The sequence below is a fragment of the Bombus terrestris genome, chromosome 7 (assembly GCF_910591885.1).
Source record: "Bombus terrestris chromosome 7, iyBomTerr1.2, whole genome shotgun sequence".
In the NCBI taxonomy this organism is placed as follows: Eukaryota; Metazoa; Arthropoda; class Insecta; order Hymenoptera; family Apidae; genus Bombus; species Bombus terrestris.
In genome coordinates, this window is record NC_063275.1 from 15,267,489 (window position 1) to 15,293,695 (window position 26,207).

The 26,207-nt window shown below is 29.2% G+C and overlaps 6 protein-coding genes and 1 long non-coding RNA gene across 23 annotated transcripts; 3 read left to right on the plus strand and 4 right to left on the minus strand.

Annotated features, from left to right (window-relative positions):
- Positions 1-538: 538 nt before the first annotated feature.
- LOC100649929 (protein lingerer) lies at positions 539-11,062 on the minus strand. 7 transcript variants are annotated; one of them, XM_020863971.2, is made up of 15 exons: positions 10,938-11,062; positions 8,863-9,061; positions 8,382-8,730; positions 8,045-8,308; positions 7,769-7,962; positions 7,453-7,692; positions 7,047-7,367; positions 6,529-6,966; positions 6,240-6,464; positions 5,965-6,172; positions 5,687-5,886; positions 4,480-4,689; positions 4,219-4,341; positions 3,851-4,126; positions 539-3,771 (listed from the first exon to the last, which is right to left on the minus strand). In XM_020863971.2, exons 2-15 carry the CDS (start codon positions 8,992-8,994, stop codon positions 3,523-3,525), a joined length of 3,429 nt encoding a protein of 1,142 aa, XP_020719630.1. In that variant the 5' UTR covers positions 8,995-9,061; positions 10,938-11,062; the 3' UTR covers positions 539-3,522. The 7 variants fall into 7 exon arrangements, with proteins under 7 accessions (XP_020719630.1, XP_012165760.1, XP_012165759.1 ...); XM_012310370.3 differs by having other exon boundaries at positions 7,769-7,935; positions 8,382-8,745; XM_012310369.3 differs by having other exon boundaries at positions 3,851-4,123; positions 8,382-8,745.
- Positions 11,063-11,610: 548 nt separating this feature from the next.
- On the plus strand, positions 11,611-13,625 carry LOC100650039 (PCI domain-containing protein 2). Its single transcript, XM_003396641.4, has 5 exons — positions 11,611-12,074; positions 12,157-12,198; positions 12,282-12,403; positions 12,481-12,962; positions 13,045-13,625. The coding sequence occupies exons 1-5, from the start codon at positions 12,054-12,056 to the stop codon at positions 13,557-13,559; spliced, it is 1,182 nt and encodes a 393-aa protein (XP_003396689.1). The 5' UTR covers positions 11,611-12,053; the 3' UTR covers positions 13,560-13,625.
- A 725-nt stretch (positions 13,626-14,350) lies between these two features.
- LOC100650404 (transmembrane protein 208) lies at positions 14,351-16,041 on the plus strand. The gene is made up of 5 exons (XM_003396643.4): positions 14,351-14,653; positions 14,847-14,999; positions 15,088-15,224; positions 15,327-15,411; positions 15,577-16,041. The coding sequence occupies exons 1-5, from the start codon at positions 14,648-14,650 to the stop codon at positions 15,709-15,711; spliced, it is 516 nt and encodes a 171-aa protein (XP_003396691.1). The 5' UTR covers positions 14,351-14,647; the 3' UTR covers positions 15,712-16,041.
- On the minus strand, positions 15,248-19,282 carry LOC100650283 (protein abrupt). Of its 8 annotated transcripts, none has more exons than XM_048407237.1 (5): positions 18,952-19,045; positions 18,473-18,499; positions 17,794-17,994; positions 17,112-17,703; positions 15,248-16,976 (listed from the first exon to the last, which is right to left on the minus strand). In XM_048407237.1, the coding sequence occupies exons 3-5, from the start codon at positions 17,986-17,988 to the stop codon at positions 16,708-16,710; spliced, it is 1,056 nt and encodes a 351-aa protein (XP_048263194.1). In that variant the 5' UTR covers positions 17,989-17,994; positions 18,473-18,499; positions 18,952-19,045; the 3' UTR covers positions 15,248-16,707. The 8 variants fall into 8 exon arrangements, with proteins under 8 accessions (XP_048263194.1, XP_020719242.2, XP_048263197.1 ...); XM_020863583.2 differs by lacking the exon at positions 18,952-19,045 and adding an exon at positions 18,603-18,945; XM_048407240.1 differs by lacking the exons at positions 18,473-18,499; positions 18,952-19,045 and adding an exon at positions 19,262-19,282.
- Positions 19,228-20,293, plus strand: LOC100650526. Its single transcript, XR_001098866.3, has 3 exons — positions 19,228-19,423; positions 19,857-20,096; positions 20,183-20,293. It is a non-coding gene; the product is annotated as a transmembrane protein 258 (long non-coding RNA).
- On the minus strand, positions 20,263-23,037 carry LOC100650157 (tumor susceptibility gene 101 protein). Of its 4 annotated transcripts, none has more exons than XM_048407229.1 (9): positions 22,857-23,037; positions 22,619-22,694; positions 22,433-22,517; positions 22,241-22,306; positions 22,002-22,165; positions 21,800-21,920; positions 21,503-21,732; positions 21,077-21,432; positions 20,263-21,005 (listed from the first exon to the last, which is right to left on the minus strand). In XM_048407229.1, exons 2-9 carry the CDS (start codon positions 22,670-22,672, stop codon positions 20,819-20,821), a joined length of 1,263 nt encoding a protein of 420 aa, XP_048263186.1. In that variant the 5' UTR covers positions 22,673-22,694; positions 22,857-23,037; the 3' UTR covers positions 20,263-20,818. The 4 variants fall into 4 exon arrangements, with proteins under 4 accessions (XP_048263186.1, XP_048263188.1, XP_048263187.1 ...); XM_048407231.1 differs by having other exon boundaries at positions 22,838-23,004; XM_048407230.1 differs by having other exon boundaries at positions 22,814-23,004.
- Positions 23,038-23,491: 454 nt separating this feature from the next.
- LOC100650644 (probable splicing factor, arginine/serine-rich 7) lies at positions 23,492-25,602 on the minus strand. The gene is made up of 2 exons (XM_020863584.2): positions 24,989-25,602; positions 23,492-24,895 (listed from the first exon to the last, which is right to left on the minus strand). Exons 1-2 carry the CDS (start codon positions 25,308-25,310, stop codon positions 23,754-23,756), a joined length of 1,464 nt encoding a protein of 487 aa, XP_020719243.1. The 5' UTR covers positions 25,311-25,602; the 3' UTR covers positions 23,492-23,753.
- Positions 25,603-26,207: the final 605 nt, after the last annotated feature.

The following is a 26,207-nucleotide window of genomic DNA, read 5'->3' on the forward strand; positions in this document are numbered from 1 at the left end:
TTTCGTTTACATTCTTTCATTTTGTAGAATATTTTGCAACTTTCTCTATCATTCATCGTACATTACATTTAATATACTTGCCCCTAATTCATTTGAACATACATATAAGATTGGAAATATTTGAAAATTTATATTGAAAAAAACAAAAACAAGAAAAGTAATTTATTTTTTCAATTATCATACCAATCCCTTGAATGTTTACATGAGTGGATTTATGCGTAAAGATGTTCTAAAAATGTTTAATATAAATTTATTAACTTATTAAGATGTTTATATAACTAACATAAACGCTCTAAATATATTTTCGATTTTAGATGACTGAATAAGTACTATAATGTAAAGCTAAAGCAATCAAAAACAATTTTTTTATATATAAAATGTGTATAAAACATTTACTTAAAGGACTAATTACAAAACGTTAATTAAATTGTATATTTGTAATAAATAATGTATCTTAAAAAGAAATTTCTGTAAAAAAACAAGATGGTTAATATGTAAATTTGAGTTTGTTAGATTGAAAATAAAAGTAATATTTAAGTTAATTTCAAAGCTTTTAATGATAACATATTTAGCAACCATTTAAAATCATACGTATATTTGTAAAGTTTTCTTTGTATAGCACAATATTTTAAAGTTATTAAGTCATTAGTGTTACACAGTAAAGTTTCGTTATCCTGTATAGTCAGGATGATCGAATAATCCGTATCCGGGAATGATTTTGTCGATAAAATCGATCATTTTTTTCTCGGTAATTTATGGTTACAGATTTACATTTTCTTCGTTCTTCTAAAGAGAACTATTCTACACTTGGTCTCCCATGATTTTCAAACATATCCTATCCATATCGATGTCCTTCAATTTTGTATATATTTATATATATGTATAATGCAATTGCTAACAAGATTTTACTTACAATTATATACTTCTTTTTCGTATCAGTGGTACTCGGAATAGTTTTGCGATAAAACAATTTATTCCCAAAGTATAATACATGCTAGGTCGTAAGGATTTCAACAGCATCTCGTGAAAATACTTTACTCATATCTTCGTTTACTCTTAATGATAGGAATTATATTGTAATGATTGCTATCCACAATGCAAAAATGTAATGTATGTTTTTTAAAATGACTTGTGTTAATTAATGTATTACTTTACTCCTTTTCGTCTGATTATTTTATAACTGTACAATATGTTTCTAATCAGCATAAATAATGTAATAGTACGAATATTGTTTTATCAGACGGAATCGACAATTACATTTTCCTCTTTATTATAATCTAATTAAAATGATACAGGTGAATAGTTATTAGCGGTACACTAACATCGACATTTGTTTTTTATTACATTCGTTGAAAAATTATATTAATATCAAATTTAAAAAATGTAAACAGTGCGGGTTGTTCTCGTTTATGTACGTATTTGTAATCAGCATGTAATGTTCAACATAAATTTATTCAACATTCAATACTCAATACTTTGATCAACTAAAATTCATTTTTATTTATGTATTAACAAATATTACAGTTTTTAAGCAGATCCTAGAAATGAGTACGAATTAAAAGCAAAAAGTAAAAAAGAAATTGAAGAACTTACGACGTAGCCACATAAGATTATTATTTGGACTATACATTTTGTAAACATCAAATAGAATGTCATAATATGTGTCTTATTTTTCTTCTATATCCGAAGAACTTCCTTACATAATAAGTTTCAAAGATGTAGTTTTAAAGCTGGTGTAACTATTTCATAATAATTATAAATAATTTGTTGACAAATTAATCTTTTTATCTTTTTATCTGTTTTCAGATATATTGTATTTGTATAATGCAATTATTGATCCAAGAATCATTTGGATCTCTTTGAAAACTATAAATTTGGAGAGGGCAAACAATACTCTGCAAACGAAAACTTTAAAATTGTTATTAAACTAAAGCATTAACTATTATTCCCTAGAAGATAAATTACATGGATGATATAGAGTAATTAGTAAAAGTTAATATATGAATAAGGGTAAGGTAATGTACGTTTTAGATAATACAACTTACAGTATGAAAGGATTGTAAAAAGTTATATGAGAAATTCCTGCAAAAAGCAGATGTTTGAACTCTATTATTTGAATTTTATTCAAGGCACCACAAGAAAATTACTGAATTCTGCTTGTTTTTCTTAGTAGTTTGTGGCACTATCTAATCTGCAACGCCGTTTTTATAAACATAAGATATATTAAATAAGTACCGCTCTCATTTTGAAATCAACGTTCTTTGAAAACATGGTATGACGGTATCTTCTTTTTGGTTTAATAGCTTTTTGTTAATAAAATATAACGTTCATAAAATTCTGGTAACTAAAAGAAATGCAAGGCGACCAAATCAAATATATCTATATATGGGTGCGCGCAAGAATGCGAAACTAGTGCGATTATACATTCGTTTTTAAATACCAAAAGTGACAACATTATGATGATTATAACTTTATATACCTGATGTTCCATGGTTAAATACATACAATAATTGTAATTTACATAGTATAGTTTTACGTTCCATCACGTATGGGGTGCTTTGTTTTCATGTAAAGAAGCACTTTAGATGTTAATGAGCCGAGATGCCTACATCATACAAAAAAACTATCACCCTTTGCAGTCGATGCAGTATATTCGCAATTGCACAGTAGTATACAGGTAGGAGATCGGAAGTAAATTTAACAGTCAATTACTCTTCTAGATCATCTTTTCAGTATTTCACACGAGAGCTACTCACAAATCTTGATTTTCCTTTTCTCATAGCGTTTCAACATACTACAATTAATTCTGTTCTTCTTTATCTTGACAAATATGTACGATCATTCGTTTCACGGTTTTATACGTTATAAACGCTATAAATTTATTTGGCACGAATGCGCCTCACGGAGGAAGAACTATGCAATTTTTTAGTTCTGCATTTGACCACTTCTCTTTTTCCTTTTGCATATTACATTTCACTTTAAAGAAATATATATATATATTATATATATTATATATATATAATATAATATATATATATATTGCATTATACACACCAAAAACTTGTTAATACAATTAATGAATTATATATTATTATAAGTAAAATAATAACGTGTCAAAAGATTTCTTTGTAATTCAACTTAATATCTCAAGATATAAGAATATAGAAATTAATATGACTAATTAAAAAGAGTATAACGTTTTTTCTAACTAATTGTTATAGCAGATTTATGTGGAAAAGAAATATTACCACCCTGTTAAACTCAAAATCTTTAAAAATTGCTTAATCCTTCCACATTTTAAGATTCATTTTATATTTTACATTAACTCGTGTCATACCAGAATCATTTAGTTTCACCAAGAAAAAAAAAAAAGAAAAAAAATCGTCTTGTCTTGTGTCCTTTGTATCATTGTGTCAATGTCCTTATTTCACACCACCGTGTATCATATGGCGAAATGGTAGTTTGTCTAAAATGGTGCAGTTTTGCTCTTATCCTCTCATTTTCCTTGCGCAGTCCAATTTTTTAATTACTTCCAGTCCAGTAACTAGGACTATATCCAGGCTTTGCTTGGGCTTTGTTTTGGGAACTTGTATTGGACCTTTGGCCTGCACTGCTACCACCATCTTGATGAAGTGGCTGGTGCAGTTGATGAGGCATAGTTGGGATAAACAAATGTGGCGTTCCATATGCACCAGGCAAACCAGCATTTTGGCTTCCAGTTAGACTAAATGGCGGGGGAGTTGCTGAGTGAAAAGTTTGTTTATCGTAAGACTGAAATAACATTAAACCGTTATTAACTTTCACTGAAAATAATACATTTTTATGAAATTGGGTTTATAGAAATACTTACATTCACTTTACTAAGCGCTACATGACTCTTAGCATACATAGTGGCGCTTATATCGGTTGCAGACGATCCACCAGTATTCGTATTTCCGGTAGATGTTCCTGTTTTACCAGTTTGTGTAGTGGTATAGCTGTTTCCCGCACCTTTATATTCGGCCGAAGGACCAGCAGATGCTAAAGCATCATAACTTGCTCCAGCTCCATATCCAGATCCATAACTTCCTGGTTTAGCACTATATGCACCACTGTTCGTACCCGCGTTACCAGCAGTCGCTATCTGCTATAGTAATTTCAATAAATGAAATATAAATGTTTTGTTAGAATATATTAAAAAATAAATAAAGAATTAATTATATAAGTTGATTAACTTACAGGATAAATAGCAGGGGTTCCATATTGAAAGCCACCTGGCATTATTCCACCACCATATGCAAAGTATGCATATGTTGGAGGTAGTGTAGGATTCATCATTGGTTGTTGATGCTGTGTAGCAGTCTACAAATAATATGAATTAAAAAAATTGTAATGTAATACAATACTATAATTTAGTCGAAAATATCAAAACAATGTTTAAGTATTACAACAATATTTTTAAGCTGATTGTCATGTCTACTAAATGTTTATAAACCTCACCTGTTGTGACATAGTTGATGGAACTGGAGATGCATTGCTGTCGTTTCTGGCGAACCTGGCGTCACTAATACTGGTATAGGCTCCTTGTACGCCTTGTACTCCTTGAACACCTTGTACACCGGAAAGTGCATCTCCTCGTCCCCCACCGAGACTGGTAGCAGGGCCGGTTGTCTGATAGCCCAAGGCCGCGTCATAGTAACCAGTAGTTGGCTGCAGGTTAGTCAGGAAGGCCAAACACAAAACTACATGCATACACTGTGTACTCCAAATACAAGAAGGCTAACTAATATCTAAGTCTACGCGTACTAGGTTGGGGGCTGGTTACATGCGGTTTGGTTGTACCTATCTTAGAATCTTAGGCTTTAACTTAAAATTTCTTTAAATGTTGTAATTTAAAATCCATTATTTTCTACGTTTTAAAATATTATTGTTCTAATGTAAATTTTTATCTTTAATATTAACAAACATGCCAGTGTAATTTATTTTAAAATAGGGTACAACTTAACCACTTAAAAATTATATTATATATTTTTATACAATTTCAGAAACGTAACATGAGGTATAGAGCAAATGAAACCAATAATGAAGGAAGATATATATATATAAACTACAGTTAGTCTATGATCAAAATGGTATTTTATATTATCTGTAATAGGTTCATTTCAGCAGACTAATCTTTCACGATAATATTCCAATTTAATCACAGACAGTTTCACTTTTCTACTAAATAATGTTTCAGAAATTAAAATGTTTTCAATAATTTATCTGATGCGAAACATCTCACTATAAAAAATACAACAAACTTTGTGTGCCACCTTGAAAATGTGAATAAGAAATCCATAATTTCTTAAAAATAAAAAAGAATATTGAAATAACGAGCAGCTACCAAGCATTAAACAAATGATTACTTTAGCATTCTTCTTACTAAATAATCATGACAAAATAGAATAGCACGCAGAGTAGTACACCCGAAATATAAGTTTTTCTTTTTGATTATGAATGCTAATATTATTGTTTCAAGAAGTATAATAGTTATAATATCAGTTATAGTATATGAAATAAAATGATATACTTTCTTTTAAAGTGTACATTACTCTAACGAAGCATTTTAATGGAATCAAGTACAAATTACTTTTACGATTAGCATATGAGTAAGTTGTACTTGAGACGTAAGATAAATAAATTGAGGAATCAAATAGTAACTGACCATATGCGGTATTCTTTGTTGCATAAGCTGTAATTCCTCATAACTGTACATTGGTTGTTGGAACGCATAAGGTACACCTTGACCCATAATATATTGGTGACTTAGCATTGGAGTCATGCTACCAGCTGCACCACCACCTGTCATATTTCCAGTTCCACTACTACCCGTTACTACTCCACTCGATGTACTTTTCGGTACCGCTTTAAAAATCACATTACAATTTTTTTTTATCTGATCATAGAAATAACTTCAATTTTTAGTGTTTAGACACTGCTTACCATTAGAATTTGTTACTTTAGTTTGTGAACTATTTACGGAGGCAGAACTAAGACCTAATGTGGGTGCCGTTGTAGTCGCAAGAGAACTATTTGATGTCGTCGTGTTACTATCATATTGAGAATCTTTTGTTGTATTACTGTTCAATTTATGATTGTGAGATGCTGTTTGTTGTTGACTGGCATATGTGCCATATGCATTTGCATATACCTGTAAGTATAATTTATTAATTTCTTGCATTTAAGTAATATTCGAGCTCATGAAATGACATACTTACAGATTGTGCTGCGCTTTGGTAAGCTCCGGATGTTTGGGTAATAGGTGAAGTGAATGTAGTGACAGATGGTTGATAAGCTTGTGGAGTCGTCTGAAACGAAGACGATCCTTGATATCCACTTGTTTGATAGCCTGTACTACTATTTGATACAGTATTTGTAGCTACAGACTGTGCTTGATACTGAGATGTTGTGGTAGGTACATATCCAGTCGCAGACTGATATACCTATTTAAAAAAATGAATTTTATATAATATAAATCATTTTAATATTATACAACATAATAATTACCTGATTTGTAGTTGTTGGTTGATTATAACCTGAAGTTGCAGACGAAGATGCAGAAGGAGAAGCTTGACTAAAGGTTGATGTATTAGATTGAGGAAATGATGATGAAGAATTATAACTTGCTTGTGAAACAGTTGCTGTTGCAGAATAACTGTTAGCACTCGTGCCAGATGCGGTTTGAAAAGATGATTGAGCAGATTGAGCATTTGTAGAATATGCGTTATAAGTGCTGGGAGTCGCTGTAGGTGCTTGAAATGATGACTTTTGAGATTGATAAGTTGTTGTTGTACCATACGGAGGTGCATTTCCTGGTGAGACTTGTGAAGTGAAATCTTGTTTAGTTATATCTAAATTTTGTCCAGAACTGCTACCACGAGCAGTGAATGTTTGAGCGTTTATCGAATGTTCACTCGATACCGGTAAATTGTCACTATTTGATAACTGTAAGTAAATATAGAATTATTCAATAAATTGTAAGCATTAAAAAATGACAAGTATTAATATTTATATAATAAAGCAACCATTTGAGAAGTAGTGTTGAAAGGTGTCGTCGATGATGGTTGCGTTGTTTCGATATCCAAAGAATTATTTGTATTGGCAGTGTTTACAGCATTTGTAGTAGAAGACACATCTACACCAGCTATTGTATTATTAGCTGAATTGTATTTTTCATTTGCAGAACCATCAAGAGAGCTTGAATCACTACCAAATTCCAGTGCACCAAATTGGACATCAAGAAATCCAATGCCACTATTAACAGCATCTCCAGGCATTTCTACAGCACTTGATGGTATTTTTGATGGTGGTGGCACCCTTGGACGTTGTTTTGTCTGCCTCTGAGGCTGATATATTTAAGAAATACAACTATATTCTAGTTTATATATTACATTATAAAATAATTCATAGACATATATATTATTTAGCTACCTGGCTGGATATCGATGAGGAGAATGTACTTTGTCCTGCAGATTTCAAGTTTTCACTTGTTTGTTGGGTAAGTTGTGTTAAATATTGTGTTTGGGCAGCTGTTAATACACCACCGCTTATAGCGTTTGGCTGCTGTGATAGTTGCATTGTAGGTAAGCTCAATACAGGTTGTTGTTGTTGAGTTTGTTGAATTAAAGTTTGTTGTTGGATTGGTTGTATTTCTGATAATTTTGGTAATTCCTTATATGCATAAATAAAAAGATACTTTTTATTACATGTAATTACTAATATTGATTTAAAAAGCAATGTTACATACTTCCTGTTGTAATAATGATAAATTTACAGTCTGGTTAGATTGCACTGGTTGCAGATCTTGAGTTTTTGCTTCTTCTGTAGAAGGTGTAGGTTCTGCTGCAGAAGTGCTCGGTGTAAAAACTTTTGTATCCGCCAACGAACCTGTATACTCTTCATTCTCCCAGTCTTCTGCAGAATCCAAATTATTCCATGCATCTACTCACATATTTTTGTTGTGTGAGATAATAAGGTTACATAACTTAAAATGTGAATAATTGAAATATTTAAACAGACTTACCCATCTTTGGCTCCTGAGCAGCTTGTTGTTGTTCTTCATTACCTGTCCATGTATCAATTGATCGATTAAAACTATGAGCAGATGAAGTAGATGATGGGTCATTACGGTTAGCAAATGTTCGTGGACCAAGCCCTCTCCCTCCACCTCGTCCTCCTCGACCTGGTCTTCCTGGACCACCTCTTCCTCTTCTGTTACCACTGTAACTTCCATCACGAATACCATCTTCCATGTTCCTTTCGTTCTCTTTATTTTCTCGACCGCGCCCTAAGTAAAGATTTATTTAGACACGTGGCATCAATAATGTATATCAATATGTATAATATTTATCTTAACGTACATCCACGATTATCATGGTTAGCACGACCTCGCATACGTGGAGGACCACCTCCTCGTTGATTGCGCCTTTCATCCCAATCACCACCTTCATCTTGACCACCAGAGGTATCCATATTTTGTTTTGAACCACTAGGTTGACGAGGCTTCTTTTTTTTCACTTCCCATTCTGTTTTTACTCCCTCCAAAAGATCATTAACAGCACGGTCCAAGTCACCATCACTATCATGTAAAGCCATAACAACTTCGTCTTCTGATCGTCTAGTCATATCCATGACTTGCTTTATGCGCTCTTTCAAAACAGGATCTTCACCACTGCCCATTCTAGTGTCAATGATTTGTGCATGCCGCATCTGAACAGTGTTTGGCTACAACGCCATATTTTTTAATAAAAATTCTTTATCGAATAAACAAAAAACAAAAGTGCATAAAAAGAAATCTTTCTATCACTCATAATAATAAAGTAATTGGCTATATTTACTGACCTGCGTTTTTTCATGCTTTATCGAATCCGATGATTTAGTTTGATGATGATCTGATTTCCCATGTTGTTGTGATGATTTATTTTTATTGGTGCCTCTCCCACCGGAGGACACCGATTTGTTGCTTGAACTCATTGCCAACTAAAATGCCACACACCTATATCACTCCCCTATCACACTATATACACTCTCTATTTACAGTCTGTAACAAAGAAAACAATTAATTGTGTATATCTAGTATAATATACTAAAAATAAGTACTATGTATGTTATAAATACATCTATTAATTCAAATTTAGTTTTATTAACTAATTAAAATATAAAAAGTCAAAAACATTATTTTATTTTATTGCAATGTATAATATATTGCAATAACAAAACTACATATAATTCTGAATTCTTTTTTAATTTTGTAAAAATTGAAAATGTTTGATATTAATTATAAATTTTACATTCTGAAAGTTATATAAGAATTAAAAATTAATGTCTGTAAGTACCTCTATTATCTTTATAGAAGTATATGATAAAATTACACATTTCTAATAGCAATTAATTAGTTTTCACTAATGATGAATAAAGTATAAATAGTGCATAAAATTATTGATTCCACATTATAAAATGTAACTTGTAATATTATAAATAAGATACATACTTTTAAAACATTTTCTAATTTTCTAAAAATAAATAACAACATCTTTTAGAATAATATATGATAAAATACATAAATTAACTAAAAAGTTAAAAGACTAATTCAACAAACTAAATTTTTCAGTAAATGACCACAGATTACTATCACTTTTTTTGTAAATAAGAATTAATTAATATTAACTAAGAATATTAATTTGATATCAAGAATAAGCCAAAATATCATACAATAAAATTTCATACCATTAAATAGATAAATATAATGTAAATATATAAATACATAAATTAATATTTATAAAAAATGTATAACCATAAATTACTTGTATATGTACTATCGCCAGATAGATTGTATAACCATGATTATCATACATAATTACATCTAATAAAACTATGGATTTTGAAGAATTAGCGAAGAATAAAATACATCTTGTTCAATTTAGGAATTTTTAGAATACCCACATAACCCATGGTATTAGCAATTATACCATAAAAATATGCATTTTGAAAATAACCTAAGTGAGAAAAACAATTGGTATTTAAAAACATTTTAACAGTTATAAAACATGTCAAGCACAATATCAAATCACATTTATGAAAATGTGTGTATGAAGAATTAATAAAAAAAGTCGACATTAAATAAACGTCTGCAAGATACAATTTTATTTCTACCTTTTAAGCATAGATGAAAAGGTTAGGGTCGGCTAATGATAATAAATACAAGATCAAACGATTTAACAAATATTTCTTAAAATAGTCACGTTTTTCCTAAAACGGTTGTCTAGAAGAAGAACGAATAAGTAAGCGTCAGGGCGATATGCAGAATGATCTAAACCTTATCCACAAGATTTTGCGAAATTCCCAAGGACCATGTCGTTCAATGCAAACGATTATATTCACCGAAAACACCGAAAAGATTTGTGAGCTTTCTTCCCGCAACACAGAAGATTTCAAATGACGATGAAGTAATAAAAAAAAAAAAGAGAGAAATTTTGACGTGCGCGGTGAGAATATGACGAAGGAGGATTATCTGGCGCATCACAAAAAACACCTTGTCCGTTGCGTTGTTGTTCGTAAGCGAGTTGTGAAAATTCTTCAAACGGATGATAAAGAAATTGGCCGTGTAGAGTTCGTTATATTCCTGAATCGGTACTATGACGTTGATGTAGAATATTTTCCGCAGACCATGTGCACGGTAGACGCCATTTCTGGTTTTGCGAGGAAGGCTTGTCAACCATCGCCGCGGTGGAGCATCGATAGATCTCCGTAAGATGATCGAGTCAAAGTATTTGCAAGTAACTCACAGTTATTATAAGCGTTGTTTGCGTACTCGAAGGACACGTCCGGAGTCAGAAACAAGCGAAATTCACGACGCCTCGGCTTTTTCGGCCGTGGCGCGCGAAAAACCACGAAAAAAACAACGAATTTACTCGTACCTGGTTAGTGCGCTCAAAACGCAGCTCGGTCACGTGACCGCGGGCCCCCCTCCCTGACTTGGCAGCACCGCCTCTATGCTTTATCGGGCTCCATACGGGTAGCCAATTTTATACTAGAACGCTCAGGTTTGTTAACTAGACAATCAGAAATTTTCTAGGTATAATCAACATGTAATGAAGGCAAATTAAAAGCTTATTTTCAATTACACTATTGGGTATGTAATAATAGAGAGAAAATCCTTTTTGGATTTATTTCTAATAGTTATTATATTGCATTATTTGTTTTTTCAAATATTTAATTATTTTTTCTATATTAATATATATGTTACATACAGTTAAAAATTTATCCATATATCTTTTATTAGTTTTATTAGTTAAATGTATCCATTCTGAATAACACATAACAATACATCATTTTAAACAACATTTTATCGATATTGAAATACGTTTTTCTTTAGAATTTGGGGATATGCGTATATATTCTATCTGACTTTATCAACATAATTAATTGAATCAAAAAAGAAAAATAAAATCGCGCGATCAAAATTTGAGCGACACAAAGTCGAATTTATAGAACAAAAAGCTACTTTTTTAAACAATAATATTAGATGTATATTTTTTAAATGTACTATATTTAGTCAAATAATTTAAATATTTTCTATAGTGATATAAACATCCCTGCAAATCATAATTCACTAACGACTGCTAACCAATACCTAGAGCCGTTGCATTTCTATCACGTGACCAAGTTTGTTTATAACCCCAATTATGCATTATACTGTAATTCCTAGTGATTCAACTTAGCGTATATGCGTATGTATCACGGATGTGTACATTACAAATTCAGTTATATGTATTTATATATATATATATACATATCTATATCTATATATATAAAACAAATATTTCTGTATATATTTAATAAGTTTTTGTTGCCGAACCATGAAATGTTTTCCTTATTATTTTATTGAATAATAATAGATAATAAAGACATTTGTTAATTTAATTGTGTTTAAGCTATACGATTATATTCCATCAATTTGTGATTTCAAGTAATGTAATTAAGTTTAAAAACATTTTCAAAATAAATACATGTATTAAATTGCACATGTTACAATGGATTCGTATATAATGCAGGTAATGTGTTAAACATTTAATAACATACAATATGCTGTAATTAAAGAAATCATTTATTTCGAGGTTATATTTACGTTTACAGATCAGACGTATGTGGTTGAATCAGGACGGCGATGGTTTAGCGGTAAATAATACATATTTACGTTAAAATATATTTATACAAATACCAATTTTACATAAACACTTTATGTAATTTTTTAATTTAAGGATTTATTGTCTTTACGGCATAATCATGTTTCAATTTCACAAATTGGATCTGAAACTGCAATAACAAAAGCAATGGAACATTTATCTGCTCCACTTGATGACTTAGTACTTTACCACTTAAAGTAACTAAATTTGTTAAATATTGGTATATTTTTATAACTATTATTCTAAATGTTGACTGTAATATTTATATCCTTAGAACTATAACAGCAATACATAAAGATGACCCATTGTCTATGTATAATTATCAAAGTTCTGCAGTTCAATCTTTGACAAAGATTCTTCAGATGCAAAAGGAAGAAAATTGGATGTTGCCTGTTATGAACGTAATGTGTTTAGAATTACGGTTATTAGCAGTTTGTGCAGAGAATACAAGATCCAGCAAAAATGTGAAGCCTGGAGAAATTTTGGAGAAATGTGCAGATTGCCTAATGGGATGTTTTCGAGTATGTGCTTGCGACAATCGTAGCTCAGAAGATGATACAAAACGATGGGGAATGCTGGCATTAGTTAATCAATTATTAAAAATTTATTTTAGAATAAATAAATTGCATTTATGTAAACCTTTAATAAGGGCAATAGAATCATCCCCATATAAAGCACATTTTGCATTAGCACAACAAATTACTTATAAATTTTTCGTGGGCCGTAAAGCAATGTTTGATAGTGATTACAAAGCTGGTAAGTATTAAAATTTGATAGTTATTATAATAAACTTGACATTTTAATCATTTTATAAATAATTATCTTATTCATCTTTTAGCTGATGAATATCTTACTTATGCTTTTGAACATTGTCATAAACAATGTTCAAAAAACAAACGATTAATTTTAACTTATCTTGTGCCAGTGAAAATGTTATTAGGATATATGCCTAAACATAACTTACTAGAAAAATATAACTTAATGGAATTTGGAGAATTAATGGAAGCTGTTAAAAGAGGAGATTTATGCAATCTTGAAAAAGTGATGGAAAAACACGAATTATTTTTTATAGGAGCAGGAATATATTTAATAGTAGAAAAATTGAAGATAATAGCATACAGAAATTTATTTAAAAAAGTGTATTTAGTATTAAATATACATCAGATTCCTATTCAAGATTTACTTTCAGCATTGGAAATGCAAGGAATTGATGATGTTGATATGGATGAAGTAGAATGCATTGTGGCAAATTTAATATATGAAGGAAAAATTAAAGGATACATATCTCATCAACATAAAAAATTAGTCATCTCTAAACAAAATCCTTTTCCAAGACTTTCAACTATACTTTAATTATCTTTAGATTACATGTATCTCTGTAACAAATACATTTAAATTCAATAAAGTTGATTTAATTGATTTTAGTACCTTCAACAATTCTAGATATAAATGTAGATATCTATAATCTGCATCATCATATAAATGAAATCAAATTTGTTTATTATATTTTAAGATTACAAATTAATAAGATTTGGAAATCTAGAATATATACATATGTATGCTCTTTTTGATCAATTTAAATTAGTATTAAAATGTTTAAATTTAAATGATCCTAAATTCCTTAGTGATGTAATATAATAAAATGAGATTTGATGAAATATGTATATACAAAGAGAAAATCCTTTCTGATAGAAAGCTATTTTTATCCTTTTCTTACTTATCACAAGAAGTGAATAGAAAAGCTATGTATTCGTTTTTCTTAATTATTCTTAATTATACACACAGGTTAATAATTACATACATATGTACATTTCCTATTGCAGTAATAATACTTTTCCATTTTAATTTACATATATTCTATAAAGCAAAAGTGTATTTGTATAAATGATGTAAAAAATCAAACTTGTATTATTTTTAATACAATTTTGTATGTAAAAAGATAAATTTAAGAGTAAGAAATATTTTTGCGAAAATTATATATCAATATTTTCTTTCAATTTTATATGGATATAAAGAATTTCGACAATTCCACTAAACAAGCAGACATGCATATATGTATATATGTATATATGTGTATATATATATATATATATATATATATATATATATAATTATAAGATATTATTCCTATACTCATTACTTCCATTACTTAGTAAAAAGTTTAAAATAACCCTTTTTTACAATTATTTATTAGAATTTCGAATTTCGAACGATTATGAATCGTAAAAAATGATGACTATTAATATTTACATATCTGTATTGAAATATAGATTACGGAATGTTAACCTAGAGACTTTCTCATATGACAACTTTCACGTGGCTTTAACAAACCCTAAGCAATTTTGAATACTTACGAGATTGTCTGTGTCATGTATTGATTGTTAAATAGATATTAATTGTTTAAATATATTAAATACTTGTACCTATAATTTACTAAGAAAATGACGGTAAGTTACAGTATTATTTTAAATATCGTTAGTTTTCTCTTTTTTTACATCTTAACCATTCTGGATATGCAATTATTTCCGTATAATTTGTAATGTGTCATTGCATAACAAAGTTAATCAATAATTATCATTTTTAAAAAAATTGCTTTATAACAATATGAGTACTAGGTAAAGTCATTCATTACATTTCTAGATAAAAAAAACTAAAGCAGCAACAAAAGGTGCAAAGCAGATAGTGGAAGAAAATAAGACTACATTAAATTTTTATCAAAATATGATAATTGGGGCAATAGGAATATATTTTACTGTCACAATGTTGTTCTTTAACTTTACAACATTATCAACTGTGAGTTTTGTATTTAAGATATTATTTTTATTTTTATAGTATACATATATAGCAACATATATTATTCTATTATGTATTATGATTACAGACATTAACCATATTTTCTGCAAGTGTATATATGGGAAGTTATCAGTTTATGAAATATATAGCACATGCAACATATTCAGAATCCGGACAGCTTTTAGATTGTGGAATTGATCTTAATATGGAAGGAGGTATAGCAGAGTAAATATCACAACATATTCTAATGATTTCTTCAAATAATATAACACTTTATTAGACTGTAACAGCTTTGATAAATATAATGACATTTTAATGTTATTTCAGACATGTAAAAGATTTAATTATATTAACTTCAGGAGTACAAGTACTCTCTCTTATATCAAATTACTTTTGGTTGTTATGGCTTCTTGTAAGTATATTTAGTAAATGATAGAAATATAAAATAGTACACTGACTCGTCATAAATTACAAAACAATTTAAAATAACTTTCGTACAATTTCCTCACGATTTTTGAGTTAAAGCATACATAAAATGTTTAAATAGTTTATGAAATATTTTGTATTATTACAACAGGTACCATTCAGGGGAGGTTGGATGATATGGAAAGAAATATTAGCTCCATGGCTTTTTGCCTCTACTCCAGAGCAACCTGAGATTAATGAGAAGAAACAACGGAAGTTGGAAAAAAAGATGGCTAGACGGCATTAACATTTTGAATAGAAATAAGCATTCATTTTGAATAAATATTAAAAAATTTAATGGGTGTAGGATAAAGTTGAGCAACATTGTGAAACAAGACTGCTTTTTACTTTTGTCTTAGCCTGCATTGTTTCCTACATTTTTTATGTTTATGAACAGATTATTTTCATGTCCACTTATAAATTTATAAACTTTTACATAAATTATAAGGTCAACTTTTTACAAATTGAATAATATTTATGAACACTATCACATTAATTTTGGCAATTTTTGTATCTAAGAAAAGAAGTTTATGAAGTGTAATATAAAAATAAACTTTTTATAATTTTTAATGTTTTATATCTCGTTAACGACTTCTCTATCTCCAATCTCTAATTTTTGGATTAATTCATTTTATATATTACTAAAGTTATTATTCTATGTGATAAGATAGAAAAAAATTATTTTTATACAACTTAAATGTAAGTAAGCAAAACATTCATTTCATATGTACATACGTATATATACACATATATGTATTTATAAAAACAAATTATATTTATTACACGACAAATAGTAGTCTATATGTAAACAACTAACATAAATTAAATACTTTTATTTGGCTTTAATGAAAATTAAATATAATACTAAATGGAATGTACTCATCACCTATTTTATATTGTTTTTCTTTATATATATATATATATATATCGCAAAAAAGTGCATCACAGTTTATTGAAATACAGTGGTCCATATACCACATTGGCTTGTTATGTTACTGTTATGTATAGTTATAAATGTACAATTTTTGCAATATTGCAATGTACTAAATTTTTATTATCATTATAAAATTGCACAGCGAATGAATATTTCCTAACTGTATGCTTCTTTTCTATGAAGAATTACTGTTATATGCCATACTATATGCCAATATTACTTGGAAAGAACTTTTCATTTTTACTAAAGTTTCAGTAACAAAATAAAAATATGATAAAATGCTGTTTACAAGCTTAAAATATTTATGATTTAAGGAGTATCTACATCTAAACCTTTCTTTTTTCTGTAATCATGTTCTGATTGATACCCAGGTGGGTGATTATGATCATGTACACCTGTAGGCATAAATCTTTCTGCAATAACCGCACATTTACCTTTACAACCACGATGCTGTTCAGCACACCTATAATGAGACCTATTCAAACCCTCAGAGCGAGAAGTCAAATTATAAACATAACCCTCATGCACTAATTGTGGTCGACCTCGTGCAGAAAGCCTGTAAATTACTGGTTCAACATCTATAATGTTAAAACATAGTATTAAGACTAAATTTTATTAGTTACTAAGTTTTTTAAATTTTATTAATTTCAGAATATTATTTCTATGTTAATCTTAAACTACTTATATATTTGATATCTATATACATCCTTTACCTTGCTGAGTTGAATTTTCTCTTGAATTTTCAGTATTCAAGGGAAAAGGTAGCAAAGGGCTATCATCGCTTTTATTATTATCATTGATTTTTATGGTAGGAATATTAATATTTTCTTCCTCATCTACAATTTCATTTGTCTCATTGTTTGTGTCAGTCGTCAAAAACAAAACTTCTTGATTATCATTATCCACTTTCTCATTAGATAGATCATGAATATTTTCTGCTGTTAAGGACATATCTTGTTTTTTTCTTTTGTAACTTTTTTTTGTTATGTCATGGGATCTCTTTCTTCTATCTATCGTTTCTATTTCTTTGGAAGTTCTATTTATTGTACTTAAATTTGATTGAGCAACATTTTGTATATTACAATCAATATCTGATTGAATATCACAACTAGGGAACGATTTTGTGCTATTTGTATCTTCTGTTGTGAGTCCTCTTATCTGTAATGTTTGTGCTACTTTTAGGAAAGTAGATAAATCTTCTTGATTGATATTTATTTCACCTTGATACATGAATTTCAATAATGACTCAATTTCAGTATACTTCATGTCCTTAAGTATAATTACTGGATGTTGACAAGGATTTTCCTACAAAATAATTCTAAGAAGTTCTTTTCTGAGCAATCACAACTTATATAGATATAGATATTTAACATGTAAAAAGGATAATTTATATACCTTAAATATATTTTTAAAGTATGGACTACATACTGACAGAACCAGTTTGTGTGCTTGTAACAGTTGACCTTCCACTGCAAGTGTAACATCAACTAGATCATTTTCAGTAAGATGACTTAGAAACCCAGATGTTAAATTATTAGAAAAATTGTTCCACTTCAAGGAAAATTGTTCTGACAACAAATTCTTTGCCATGTTTATCTATAAATAATAGGAATTTCTTTAATAACACATTTCATTAAAGCTTAAGAATAAAATATATAATTATAAAATTAATAACTATAAATTTAATAATTATTTATGTAATTACAAGTAAAATTCAATTCCTTCTCATTATTAAAGAGTATTACTATATTTAAGTATTTAAAATGTACAGAATTGTACACAGTACCTACAAGAAATATCTGTAGATATCAAAGAATACAAAGAATGGAAATATAATACTATGTTATGTGTTATGAATCATATCATGGTGACAAACATACTATTGATTTCGAAATAATCGTAAGTTTACAACTGATAATAAGTGATAATAAAAAAAATATTCTGTGTAACATATATTAAATATATATTTTTGATATGTATAGAATAATCATTATGCAGACAATTTAAAATAAAATCGGTTTAAACGAATAATAATGAAAAAGATAATTTTAGCTGAAAATGAAAATGAAGTTACCTTCGATAGATATGCGAGATATGCTTGCTAGAGAAATAACATTTTTTTAAAAAGCATTCATAAAATTATATGAAATTCATTACACTATCGGTTATATAATTATATCTAGTTAAAAATTGTTACTTATTACAATTTCTAAAGTGTTAACATGAGTTAAAAGGTTCATAACTAAGAAATTAGAGTTGTATTCTTCTTAATGTCACGATTAAAAAATATATTGGTACATATCAGTACATATGTAACGTAAAATTTATGTAATAATATGTCATTACGTAAAATCTATTTTTAATAAATCGATCTTTTTAGGTATATTTTATAACATTGATAAATGACAAATCAGTAAATTGTTTGTCAGTAATGACAACATCTTTTGCTTATTTATTTAATTCACTTTTTAAGATATGTAATACTAGGTAGTAGGAACTTAGTGTTATCCTCATAAATTTGAGTAACTTATATCTTAACTATTGGTAGCTTACTTATATATACTTCTTTCATAAGCACGATCCATGAACATATGAACATACTCACGACATAATATATTAATATTTGCTATTATTATAGTAGACTAAACTGTGAATATATCTATGTCCATGGCACCATCATATAAATAGATCTCGACACTAATATATCGAAGCCTAGGGAAAACCGTCCGAAAATTGAATCATGAAAATCAACATAGTAGATAAGAAAGTTCTTATTCTGTGTATGTGTGACATACTATGAATGCTCAAACAGAAACAGAGAGTCTACTCATCTCTGTTTGCCTCGAAAAAGCGAGAAACTTGCCTTCCATATTGATAGTGACTAGTGACTGCCGAAACCTGTGTATATGACTGCATTCATGAGTGTACATTATACTGAAGTTTGCAGAGTATAATTGCATACTCGTCGTTAGTCGCGTGTAAGTTTACGTGTCCTATAAGCCACGTCAAAATATTTGATACAATGGTGAGTGTAATATTTATTCTATTATAAAAATTTATGTCACATAGAGTAACGTCACTTTTTATTATCCTTTTATTATATTTAATCCGATATTTTATGTTGTAGTACAGTTATAATTTTATGGAATCCTTTCCCAACATTTCTTCACCGAAGATATATATCTTCAAAACTTATTAATATTAAACTATATATTTATTTAATTGATAATATGTACATTTATATGTATTTTACGTAATATTGTTTTTATAAAATCATTCATGCAAAAAGTTTCATTCTGCTTGAAGAGAGTAGAAAACTGTAATTATATCTATATTAATTTTAATTTTGAAATTTGGAGACAGGTTTCACAAAAATAATACTTAAAAATTTTTATGTATGTCAAATAAATGAGAATAATTATTTGTTTTCCTAATAAAATCTTGTTATTTTACTTTAGGTGGAAATCGAGTCTATGACAAGATATGTCTCTCCCATAAATCCTGCAATTTTTCCATTACTGGCAGTGGTGTTACTAGGAATTGGAATATTCTTTACAGCATGGTTCTTTGTTTATGAAGTTACTAGCACAAAATTTACAAGGGACATGTTTAAAGAATTATTAATCTCTTTAGTAGCAGCAATATTTTCTGGTTTTGGTATATTATTTTTACTCCTTTGGGTTGGAATTTATGTATAGGTACATCATTTTCTAAAAATTTAAGTCAATACAATTAAACTGTAATTTTTTATAATATTTATAAGCCTTACTTTTTTTTATTGCAGATTGATTTGATTAATGAGAAAAACTAATTTTAGGATTATGTGTAATAGCATTTAAGAAAGTATATAATAATCTCACATCATTAAGAATAAAAACAATGTATTTTTACTAAATCGTGCAATGTAGTGATCAATCTATACATTTATCACACAGTGAACAAGCATTTATATTTTTTAATATGTATCTAAAATCACTATTTGAGGTATATGACTTCTTTCCATAGTTTAAAAAAAGTCAATTAAGAACTACACACTTTTTACACATTTTTAAATACATTACATTTTGAAATATAATTTCGTAAAACAAAAATATTTATTTTTAATATAATTGTTTAAACCTTCATTTGTTCATTTTGGGTGTATGTGTGTGTGTGTGTGTGTGTGTGTGTTTTTGTTCAGTTTTATGTATAAAAGTTTTACGTTCAAGTCCTTTGTTATGGACAAAATGTATACAACATGAAACAAAAATACATCACTGTATATATAGCATACAATTTCTATAACGAGGATGCTTCTTTTTTATAACATATATCTCTATCCCTCTATTATTGTGGGATTTATATAGTTTGTTTTGCATACATCATTTGTAATAAAATAAAATATTGAATAGTGTAACTTCGTAAAAATTGAGTAGAATGTTTAACCAGCCAAACCCGCTTTTTGGCGACAGCGTTGCATAAGTGCTCTTAGCATAAATTGTCTGCGTGAAAGCTGTCGCACCTGTTTCAAAAATGCATCTAAATCTATGATACCACAACGTAAAGCTTCACCCAAATAATATATAGCATCTTCTGTGGCTGCTTCTTCCGCAAACGCGTTTAACATTCTACAATTGTACAAAAAACAATAATGTTACTTAAAAGAATTGAAAACAAATAACTATTTAAAAATACATACTGTTTATAAAGTGGTGCGATCGTTGTAACAGCTTCATCAACATCTATTGACTGATTGTCAGAAAGTTTTGCAATTTCTTTTTCCAATTCAGCTTCTTTGTCTTGGAGTATAGTTATATTTTTTTCAAGTTCGGCTTTCTCTTTTTTTAATCTTTCGAACAAGTCGGTAAGATGGGTAAATCCGCTTGTGAGTTCTTGTTGTGTTCGACGTAACGTTTCTAACTCGGCTACCAATTGTGAGAACTGTTCTTTAAGTCTTCGTCTTAATTTATCTTCTACTGCTGACAATAAAGATGCTCTAATATGTTCTTCTGTAATTGTACCTGATGCACCAGCTGTGGCAGGTACTGTTGGTGACTTGAAAATTGTAAACAAGAGATTAGTACTAATAATGTATATTATTTACCTGTTAAAAATTATAACTTACTGGCTGTGTTGATGGAGGGTATGGAAAGGAGCCAGTACATCCCTGTGATGGATAATTTGATGCACTTCCTCCATATGAACCATACGAGCCCTGGTATGGAAACCCAGAAGATGTAGTAGACATGTATGGAGAATAAATATTACTCCCACCTGGATACTGTGAATTTTGTGGATATGGTGGAAAACTAGAACCAGGTATATGTGTTCCACTTCCAGGTACAGGCATGAAAGCTATATAAAATTGTATTCTTTAATAATAGAATTTTCATGTGAATATTTAAAAATGACAAATACTTACGTTGTACTGGATAAGGTGTAGAACTTTTTTGTATACCTTTTCGTGGTTTAGCATAAACAGGTGGTTGGTCTCCAAATGTTACAATCATTATTTGAATTAGACTAAGTAAATCAGATGAGTGCTAAACATAATAACGATACACTACTATAATGATATCATAAGATAATGGATAATAAGACATAACTATATACAAATTACTTACTGGCAACCAGTCATGAAGATATGGTAAATAAATCTTCCCATTATGATCCACAAACATGCTCACTTTAATGTCCATATCAGCAGTAGGCTTAACATAGCACATAGGTGCATTATTAGGATGTGTATCCATTAACCATATACATATAGGAATGTTGTAATAGGTACCTAAAACCAATATAACATAAAAATTTGTTTTGTACTTCTTCAATTGCTTTTTACGGAAGAATCTAATTATATCACCTTTAAAAGACACAGGTATTGTTCCTTGTAAATTAAACAATTCTTTGCGCGATCCATCATTAAATACTGTTATAAGATAAATTACATTAGCAATAAATTAATTCATGTTTCTTATATTTATTTTTATACGTTATTATAAAGTTAGAAATAAATACATTCTTTTTTTAAAGAAGATACATTTCTTACACTTACCAAATGGTTCTACATTATATTTTAGACCCTTATAAAGATTCAAAACTTTCATGACATGTTTCTTAGTGATGTCAGCATTTTGATACTAAAAGATAAAATACATTTTATAAATATCATTAAAGTGTATGTATTAAAAATAATATTAAAAATATATGTATATACTCTAAAAATATATACAGTACACACCTTTGATAAGCTTTGCTTTATTTTTCCTTCATCTAGAGATGTCATTTTCACCATCTAACCTCGTATTTTAGAATTACTGAATATAAAAAAGATAAATAAAATGACGCTTTTCCTTTTAAAGTACGAATGATTTTCTACCGATGTTAAATATCAAAATTTCTTAACAATGAATATTCTACGGAGCAATTATATTACCGTGTTATCTTTCGTTATACGTACTTCAAAACTTCAGACTTACATTACTATCAACCTTACATGCATATAATGAAAAGTTGTTTGATTTTTTCTATTTCTACAATTTGTAACTAAATAAACTGAGTTGATTCATTCGTCTGTCACTTAAAGTGTCTTGAACATTACAATACCATGATTCGGTATTACTTGTTACATACTTTGAATCAAGGAACAGAAAAAATTATTGAAAGGAGGTTGCAATAATCATCGGCTCCTCAATTACGAGTTAGTGCTGCCCCCGGATATATGTATACCGGACATTTTAAAATCACACAAAAAGAAAAACTAAGAATACGTTAAATTCCTTGTTATTTATTGCCACATACAATAACAAGTGTTATAATATAAAATTTAAAAAAAATGAGGACATTTTTTATGAATCTATGAATGATAAAGAGAATATTATAATAGGAAGAAACTGTTAGACAAGAAATATTTCTGAAACAATACAAATTTGATAATTACTACCTTTGATAATTTGCAGTTGTTTATGTCTATGGTTTAAACATCTTTTATATTATTATAAAATTTAAAAAAATGTATGTATTATGTCAAATGATTACAACAATCAAACCTTGCTTAAGTAATACAATTTATAAATATTTAAAACAATAAAAGGAAGATTAAATATAGAATAAATGTATTTATTAATTATTTATTACCAAATGCTTTAGAAGTTACGTAAAGAATTAAAATATAGTAATAAAGATGTATTCATCATTTATGTTATTACAATTGTATTAATATGTGCACTGTTTCTGTACATACAAGCTAGAAGAATCTTCGGTATTATATTCTTATATTTTTTATTGATTGATACATTACGATATATCGTAACACTAAAATAACAAAATTATTGAGAGTTGTAAATAAACTTTTATAGACCGTAATTTATCAAGATTTAAGTTTCAGACTCTGTTTTCTCCTTTGTTTCGCTATTTTCGGATGTATTTCTATTTTTTTCTTCAGATTTTGATTCTTTGTCAGATTTCTTTTCTTTACTAGATTTTTTTTCGCTCTTTTCCTTATCAACCTTGTCACCCTCGTTCTTTTTGCCATTATCCGATTTATCCTTGCTTCTTCTATCTTTGTCTTTATCTCTCGATTTTTCTGAATACTTTGATTTCGAGGATCTGGACTTAGATTTAGATCTAGACCGTCTAGACTTGGATTTTGAACGTTTACTTCGAGATCGAGAACGGCTCCTTCGACGAGGAGATCTTTTTTTGCGATCTTTGGATTTAGATCTTGATCTACGTGATCGAGAACGCCGAGATCTGGAGCGGGAACGATGTCGGCCACGAGAGCTACTTCTTCTACGAGAAGGTGACTTTCGTCTACGATCTTTAGAACGAGAACGTTTCGATCGAGATCTTGATCTACGTCGATGACGTGATCGTGAACGTCTGTGACGAGAACGTGATCTTTTGCGCGATCTGGACCGTCTACTACGTCCTCTTGATCTCGACCGAGATTTTCGGCTACGAGAACCGCTACGGCTTCGTTTGTCCTTTGACAGCATTCCGATCATTGGATCTATCGCAGCCGAAATTAAATTGTGAGCTTCTTTTACCCGGGACATAGCTTCTTCTATTTCTTTTTGTGCTGCTTCGTTACTTTTTGCTTCAGGTTTCGCTATTGCTTGAGTCGAATGATAAATTTTAATTGGTCTGTCCATAAGCAGCTTTCCATTTAATAATAATGCAGAAACTACAGCAGCTTGTTCAGAGAGTTCTACCAATGCATAGTGCTCTGTATCTGAATCTCTAGTACACATGCGTAAATACTTTACTTCGACATTGTTATTACTGAAAAAATCTAGTAAGTGGTCTGTTGTCACAGAAGGATCTAAATTGGCAAGAACAAGCGTTCTTCTTATTTCTTCAATCCTTCTGCTATCTAAATGGCCAGGTAAATGTGGATAAGGTGGTAATCCGTTTGCCTCTAATTTTGGATCCATAGTGGTAATAACATGATTTGGAGGAATCCCTTCTATTGCATTTACAACATTTGGTGGCAATTTGGGCTCAGAAGGATAAAGACCTATGAATAAAAATTATATACATATATAGAACTGAAAATGAAGTTTACGAAAGGATGATATAAGATAAAAATTTGATTATCATTAATGTTTACCTGGAACAACTGTACCATTATTTGTCAATTCAAGTGCCCTTTGTTCATCTGGAATGTCTCCATTCTGGTAAGGTATTACAATCAATGCACGATCAATAAAAACAGTGTTTGTCATATGTTGAGCAACTGCAACGCATCCCTGGTCGTGAAATTTTATGTAGCAAATACGAGATTGAACAGGTACCGCGACGTCCCGTATAGTAGGATATAATCTGATATCTTCTATCTTTCCGAGGTACCCGAATAAAGTTTGCATTTGATCTTTTGTCGCTTGAGGTGCAATATTTGTCACCTGTACTACTTTTGTAGATCCAACCGCCATTCTTTTCTCAATTTTATAAAAAATGTCTTTAATACACTTGAAAGAGGTTAGGTTTCTGAAGGATACGGCTTCAATACTAATTCTGCATGCGAACGAATCGTACACGCTACACGAAAAAATTAATTTAATTCATACATTACGGCAAAAAATGGATGAACATGATATTAGTTATGTGTTTTTTACTTTTTCATATCAGATCAAGGTTTCAACGTTGTAACATTCTTTCATTCTATATAACTCGTACATTCTTTGCGTCCTCTCGACAATTTCATAGCGACGTTGGGGGCATGAACTATAAAACTCTAGATGTTTTTCATGTAGCTTATCCTTAGGAAGATTTATCATTAGTCGATAACAGATGTTTATAGATATTTTGTAATAATTTATATATTTCTACAACTTTATTTGAAAAATATCCGTTTTTTAAATCTAAAAGTTCAGTTTATGCATATACATTTGGAATGTGTATGATATATATATGTATATATATATATATATATATATATATATATATATATATATATTTATACATTATATATATATACATTTATGAAACATCACGCTATACAATACATACCTATCCTGACATTACACTTATGTACATGAAGCCGTGATCGCAGCTCGCATATATCGTACGAAAATGAAAGTAAAATTTATGTATGTAAACACATAGTAGTTTAATTAATCTTAATTTGTCTTAATATCAATGTATAGAATTTATTTTACAAAATTTACAATTTATCTTACAAAACCTCGATAATTAATTAATTATGCAAATTTAATAGTTTTAATAACTTTATCTGTCAATATAAAAACAGCATTATATTTTACAGTATATGTAAGCAGAAGGGAGTATAGTTTCATTGACTATCTATAAATGGATGTAACTAAAAATGT

Excerpts from the sequence above, each read along its gene's own strand:
- LOC100650039 (XM_003396641.4), top strand. The coding sequence starts at position 12,054 with ATGGATTCGTATATAATGCAG. Across the intron at positions 12,199-12,281 it reads AGGACGGCGATGGTTTAGCG|GATTTATTGTCTTTACGGCA; the intron begins GTAAATAATACA and ends TTTTAATTTAAG. Across the intron at positions 12,963-13,044 it reads TGATAGTGATTACAAAGCTG|CTGATGAATATCTTACTTAT; the intron begins GTAAGTATTAAA and ends TTCATCTTTTAG.
- LOC100650157 (XM_048407229.1), bottom strand. The coding sequence starts at position 22,672 with ATGGTGAAAATGACATCTCTAGATGAAGGAAAAATAAAGCAAAGCTTA. Across the intron at positions 22,518-22,618 it reads TAAAGCAAAGCTTATCAAAG|TATCAAAATGCTGACATCAC; the intron begins GTGTGTACTGTA and ends TTTATCTTTTAG. Across the intron at positions 21,433-21,502 it reads ACCCTCCATCAACACAGCCA|TCACCAACAGTACCTGCCAC; the intron begins GTAAGTTATAAT and ends ACAATTTTCAAG.
- LOC100649929 (XM_020863967.2), bottom strand. The coding sequence starts at position 8,994 with ATGAGTTCAAGCAACAAATCGGTGTCCTCCGGTGGGAGAGGCACCAAT. Across the intron at positions 8,309-8,381 it reads TAACCATGATAATCGTGGAT|GGCGCGGTCGAGAAAATAAA; the intron begins GTACGTTAAGAT and ends ATCTTTACTTAG. Across the intron at positions 6,967-7,046 it reads TCAACACTACTTCTCAAATG|TTATCAAATAGTGACAATTT; the intron begins GTTGCTTTATTA and ends ATTTACTTACAG.
- LOC100650644 (XM_020863584.2), bottom strand. The coding sequence starts at position 25,310 with ATGGCGGTTGGATCTACAAAAGTAGTACAGGTGACAAATATTGCACCT. Across the intron at positions 24,896-24,988 it reads TAATGGTACAGTTGTTCCAG|GTCTTTATCCTTCTGAGCCC; the intron begins GTAAACATTAAT and ends TTTTATTCATAG.
- LOC100650283 (XM_020863583.2), bottom strand. The coding sequence starts at position 18,638 with ATGAACCTTTTAACTCATGTTAACACTTTAGAAATT. Across the intron at positions 17,704-17,793 it reads ACTTTAAAAATATATTTAAG|GAAAATCCTTGTCAACATCC; the intron begins GTATATAAATTA and ends ATTATTTTGTAG. Across the intron at positions 16,977-17,111 it reads AGAAAATTCAACTCAGCAAG|ATGTTGAACCAGTAATTTAC; the intron begins GTAAAGGATGTA and ends TTAACATTATAG.
- LOC100650404 (XM_003396643.4), top strand. Across the intron at positions 15,225-15,326 it reads ATGGAAGGAGGTATAGCAGA|ACATGTAAAAGATTTAATTA; the intron begins GTAAATATCACA and ends ATGTTATTTCAG. Across the intron at positions 15,412-15,576 it reads TTTGGTTGTTATGGCTTCTT|GTACCATTCAGGGGAGGTTG; the intron begins GTAAGTATATTT and ends TTATTACAACAG.